The following is a 6,078-nucleotide window of genomic DNA, read 5'->3' on the forward strand; positions in this document are numbered from 1 at the left end:
GTATACATAACATTCCAAATCCTAAATTAGTTGTGACTGGTTCTCTTTAAACTCTCGAATATCAAATTAGCCTAATATTTGGCCCTAAACCCTCCAGGAACCCGCAGACTTAGCAGCAGATTTGCATGCATTCAGCTGCAGGACAGCAGGCTGACGACATGTGAGCGGCACGTCATTGGCAGCATTAATTATTATGTTGATAGAAGAGATGATAACGATAACGGCGCCCTTTCCTAGGCAGACATTCGCCCCGTCACTTGGCACTGTTAAAAATAATTAACAAGGATGATATTTTCTTTTCCCACAAACATAGCAAGATTACGACCCATTCACGGGAGGGGAAAGAGAAAGGTCACTGGCGTTCCTCCGTAAGCTCTGAATTTATAACTGCGATTAACCCCTCCCCCATTCTCCTTTTCAGCCGTCCTGTATGGAGGTGTCTGAATCAGCTCAATAATTACGCAGACTTATTGTAATAACGTTCGTCAAAAGAAAGACAGAAGATGTGAGCTGACCTTTCCTGAGATTAAAAATAACAACAATGCTCGGACGTAAAATAAAAGGCGTTGAGCTGATGAATGGGATTGCTTACAGGATGTGAGATGCGGCGGCTAATTCTGGGATCTCACTGGGGTTTTATTATCTAAACGACTCGGTAAAGACTATGAGTGCGACTGTGGTAACAGAGCTTGGGGATCAAAGCTGGTATGAGGGCGGGGCAAGACACCTCCCTTCTCAACGTGTCATTGGTGAAGGGGAGGGTCCTGAAATATAAGCACCACCCCTGAGGATCTAGATCCCAATCACTTTATCTATTGCAATAATGCGTGTGCCTCTATCTAGAGAGTCATTAGCCTAAATCATTAAACCAGCACCCAATCCCCCAGCCAGCTTGGTCAGAGTCAAGATGGCAGCCTTGGTACCCATTCTTTTAAAAAAAAACTCTGCATTGGCGACCCCCAGGTGTCAGTTGATTTGCAAATAAAAACAGGCATATTTTACCCAGTGTACAGTAAATGGGATGATATTAATGTCTCTGGAGAAATAGGGACTAATTACCTCTAACATTAGTCACATGACAACTTTAATGTTCCATCATGGTGGTTATTTTATCAGTGTTTGAGTTGCTGTGGATCAGCTGGATTATTTTGTGTCATGGGGACACCAGGGGACAGATTGCCGCATTACCAATCTCAACTTTATTTATTTATTGTACAATGCAGAGACTGCAGGAAGAGGTGTGAGACCAAGTATAGGGGAGAGGCAGGGATATTACAGAAGGTGGACTAATAGCGGATAATGAAACCCATCAGCACCTAGTTTGGGTTGGAGCGCTCACATATATCAGAGCTTTACCTCCCCCATAGATGTTGTTGACCCCATCAAGTTGTTCAGTGAATGTGATTTCTGTATCTGGTGTAAAAAACCTAACCATCGACCTCCGCAGCCAATCATCAGACTCATCACACGCCATACCTGAGCGGAGCTGTTTTATTCTGCCATTGCTGGTGCCCGTGTCTACAGGAAGGAAATCTTTGTACCAGGAGATCTCGGGATCGGGATTCCCACTGGCTGCGCACAGCATGGTGGCCGTGCGGGTCCTCTCCACCACCTTCAGCTGCGGTCCCATGTCAATGACGGGAAAGCCATGCGGCAGTTGCTCCTCTGCAAGACACAAAACAGATCTGAGTTATACAACTTATATTCACTTATCTGTATGGTATTACTATATATAATAAATGGCAATCAAAGTGAACCTGTCATTTGTTTCCTAATATATTGATCACCTCTCACAGATCACAGCACCCTGATAGAGCCATGTTGGTTCCGCCCTCATCCAGGTTTGCTATTTACTTCCTGGGCTAAGGTACTGGCACACAGATGGCAATCACATTCTGTATCAGTGCATTTCTTGTTCACAAGTGTCTCACCATGTGATTGGCTACAAGTTTGAAGGGGAGGACAATGTTACAATGTTGCAGTTTGATCACTGAAGGTTGAGGAGACTGATGACTTCATCTCAGCCTAGGCAAAGTCCCTGCCTGGAGAATCAACAATTTCCTAAAAATAATTGTCAAATGTTTTCAATCCTGAACCAGATCCATTCCAGGTCTGCTGGATCACCCAGGTTCCTATCCAGCAGGTCTGCTGGATCATTGCTGGTCACCCAGGTTTCTATCTTCTCCAGTGTTGGAGAGCTTTAATAATGGGGCCATTGTGTTAAAGCCAAAGGGCAGGCAACGTGCAGGACTTAAGCATTGTAACTCCAGCACAATCCTATCTACACAGCGCTGCTCTCACACCTGTAATATGCAACTTTTGAGGGCTTGGTAACATGGCTCTAATTGGCCTCTCTAGACTGGGGGGTATTTGGGATTTAGGATGGGGTGATACCAGCACAAAAAACAACCCTTTGCAGTGGAGGCAGCCAAAAGCCGGTACATAAATCTGCTGCACTTCAAAGGCTTGTTAGAAAATATTTTCTTTCTTTCTGCATGGCAGACGTGACCTTATCATTAGATGTATGGGGGTAAGGGGGGGGGCTTCAACGAGGGACCCCAATTTATGATAAACACCCGCAGGACAGAATATACACCTTCTCTGCTGTAATGAACAAATTCTTTTTTATTTTAGGCAAAATGAACTGAAGGAGAGGTCAGCGTACGCGAAACGCGTGAACACCACAACAAGCTATTAACATATCTGCTGAAGTGCAGAACAACAGAAGAGGAATTAAAGGATTATGCAGAGTGAAAACACCTTTAACCCAGCAGAGCTGCAACATCATTTTTATTACGATTTCCGGGGACTTGGAAAGGGGGAGTGCAGGGCTATACGGGGACAGCATGAGGATTCTGATCTTATTACAAATATAAGAGCTTTTTATTCCTATTATTTGTACATTTATTTAATTCATGCAGATAACTATGATTTTAATACTGTATATATAAACTCTGCTGATCAATACTGCTCGGTGACTGTGCCATTCTAGTGTCAGGACTGATGTGATATAGGCAGCCAAAAGGAACCAATAGGAACAGAGCAATATGGGATTATTAAGGCATCATGGTCAATACTTGCAAATATTACATATAATCCCAATTTGTATTTACAAAAACATTCAAACCTTTACATCAAACATAGATTTATGAATAAATGATTGTAGTCCAAATAACTCAACACGTTTCGCAGCTAAAAATCAGCTTCCTCAGGAGTGTTGTATAAAGAACACAATGTAGATCTATAAAAATACATACATGTCCATACTGAAACCCAGCACAGTGATAACCTCAATGTCTATTTTGTGTGAGTATATCTACTTACAATACATAGAGCTTGTTTTGACGGAATCAATAGGAACAAAGACATAAACCCTGGGAATAACATTGCCTCTAAATTCCTCTACCTTTGCCAAGAGGTAAAATGCAGGATTGCCCATTTATCAAGAATAAATTTGAGATTAAAAAAACCCTCCAAACCCCTCCCACACAAAAAAATTAGGCCCTGAGGAAGGGTGATTCCCGAAACGTTTGGCATGTCAACTCCTTAATTGTACCATAGAAAATTTTACCTGGACCGACCCTGCAGCGTAACGCTCCTATTACTTCACTCCACATAAACTGATGTGAAATCAAAAGCACTTTGATCTGTGTCAGACATTTCCATATTTTGTGTCACCTCTGATCTGGCATTTCTAGTAAATATATCAGTTATATATATTTCTGTTCTTTTTATACATTGCTGACAGGGTCCCTTGCAAGTGCAAAAACTTTCCCTTTGTATTCATTGCTCATCCTATAAAATTTACTATGGTACTGCTAATGCATCAGTGCACACACGCCAGGCTGCCATGGCAGAGCTGCTGCCCACTATCATGCAGTAACATAAACACCCGCTTATGTTATTCTCATCTTAGACTTTTTTTTAAGGAAGGTTGGGGTGGTAAAATGGAAAAATAAGAACAATTCTCCTTTCTAATTAACATTTCATTGGAAGATTCTGATTCTTGACTTCAGGCCCTGGCTGATCCCAGGGAGGGCCCTCACCCCAGGGAGGGGAAGGCCCAGAACAAGTGGCTCGGTGGCGGATAAGAGGCACCGATCGCTGTGTTCATTACAAGGCATTGTCGTTCCTAATTTGAATACACTCGATGGCACAAAGAGTTGAAAGGCACAGCTGAGCTCTGATATGCAAAGCCATTGCCCTGCCGTACAAAAAACAAACGCCTGGCAAGGGAGCGGCTATAAATACACGCTTAACTGCTGCGACACAGCCATAACGTTCAGCTTCTATTCAGGAATGAGAAAGCCTCAGCCTGGGTGATGGATAAATAAATACAAATCAAAAGGCGAGATTTCTTTCCTCCCAATTAACGCTGAAAGTAGTAGAGAGGAGTAGGCGGACTGCAACTGGTAAGCTGACGCCCCCTGCTGGGAGGAATAAACAAAAGCACCTCCAGTCTCTCAAGGTGAAAAAAGGGGAAAAAAAAGTAATTTGGATAAAGAATTCTTCAAGGGTTCCTCATACCTCACCTGGGGAGGACTGGGAATGTTCGTCCTTGGACTCCATCACAAATGTTCATGGTAGGGACAGGTTCCGGGGGGCTAAAACCACACCACACACAAATTATACCGCAGTGTCAAAGTGGTTGGTGGTAAAACGTGGGAGGACGAAGCTCTATGGTGAGCTATTGGCAGAACCAAGCACAGTCTACTTCAGTTTATGGGACCCTTAAAAATGTGCCCTTCCCCAGGGCTGTGCAATGCTGGCTCTGTTCATCGCCATCTACCCCACTGTTGCCCCAGGCATGGTGGCTACCAATGATGTAACTTTTGGGTAATAAATTTTAAAATTAATTACATCACAGACTTTAGATCCAAGGAATATTCTACCACCTTAGGGAATTAGGAAGGAGTTTTTTTCCCTAATGGAGTAAATTTGCTTTATAACTTTTTTGCCTTTCTCTGGACCAACCATGACCACCAAAGAGGTCTAACTAAGCTGGGGACTTGAATATCAATTGTGGGTGCATTTCGCACCCCTTCATTTTGAGTACGGATCAGTTACCACCCATTTTTTTTTTTTTAATAATGTTTGTTTGGGAGATTTGCCTTCCTGCCCCTGAAAACACAACATGGAGTGATAAGAATTCTCTCCAACATTTGGGAAATGCCCTCTTTGATGTTGCTAGATAAACTGTCCCCATTGGAGGAACCCCTCTCTAGTCTGGTTCTCAGAATTTTGGAAATGTTTCCAGTTGGTGTGACCTGGACAAATCCCCATAATGGGGACACAATGATAAAAGGGTTGTTTGTCTTCTGCACTCACATTTTGGATACATTTTAAGCTGTCCAGGAAGAAAATTGTCAACTTAACCAGTTTAACCAGCAACCAAGCTACGTGGCCAGCACAACTTGTCTTCAGTCTCCGTATTTATAAGCGGTAAACAAGCTTCCTTCATCTAAATGGCTGAAATTGAGCTCTTGGCACAGCCGGTTCACCAACAAATCTGTTACGGAGTGATTAGCCCAGCAACAAGGCCCCGCACAGCTCCCCTTCCACACTCCACTGACATACGGACGAGCCGTAGTCCGCAGGCTCCAGGGCAAAGCCAGCGATCGTCTGCGAGGAGGTAATTAATCTTAAGCAGGTAGTTTTCCTTTTTACAGAGAAGAGAGACAGCTCATGGAGTAATTAATGCACTGCTGACCCGTCCTATTGATTAATCCCCGCACAAACACAGCTTGATGAGCAGAACACATCATGGCAGATCGAAGACGCCCAGAACTCAGGAAGACAGAGTTAGGCACTCGCTTCTTAAATCAACACTTTAATAAACTCGAGGACTACAGACTAGAAGTTGGACAATTACGGTAAACAGTTTTAGAGTTGTATAGCAAGACCTAACAACCAATCAGAATCCATCTCCTACTGGGTTCAGTTCAATAAACTCTCATTGAATGATCCCCACCAGACATTTCCCCAATAACTATTATCATTTCTGATAATGATTGCCAAAAAGTATCAACTGAAAGATTATTAGCAAATTTTTTAACAATTCACATTTTCCTCTTCAAG

At 43.0% G+C, this 6,078-nt stretch overlaps 1 protein-coding gene across 14 annotated transcripts in view; it reads right to left on the reverse strand.

Moving 5' to 3' along the window:
- PTPRF (protein tyrosine phosphatase receptor type F) overlaps positions 1 to 6,078 on the reverse strand; it is a 552,192-nt gene that overhangs the window by 49,248 nt on the left and 496,866 nt on the right. For all 14 annotated transcript variants that reach the window (XM_072419315.1, XM_072419313.1, XM_072419316.1 and 11 more), the window contains one exon: positions 1,477 to 1,665. In XM_072419315.1, the coding sequence (XP_072275416.1) occupies positions 1,477 to 1,665 (189 nt within the window). The remainder of the gene's footprint in view (positions 1 to 1,476; positions 1,666 to 6,078) is intronic.

Source organism: Pyxicephalus adspersus, chromosome 8 (genome assembly GCF_032062135.1).
Source record: "Pyxicephalus adspersus chromosome 8, UCB_Pads_2.0, whole genome shotgun sequence".
NCBI lineage: Eukaryota > Metazoa > Chordata > Amphibia > Anura > Pyxicephalidae > Pyxicephalus > Pyxicephalus adspersus.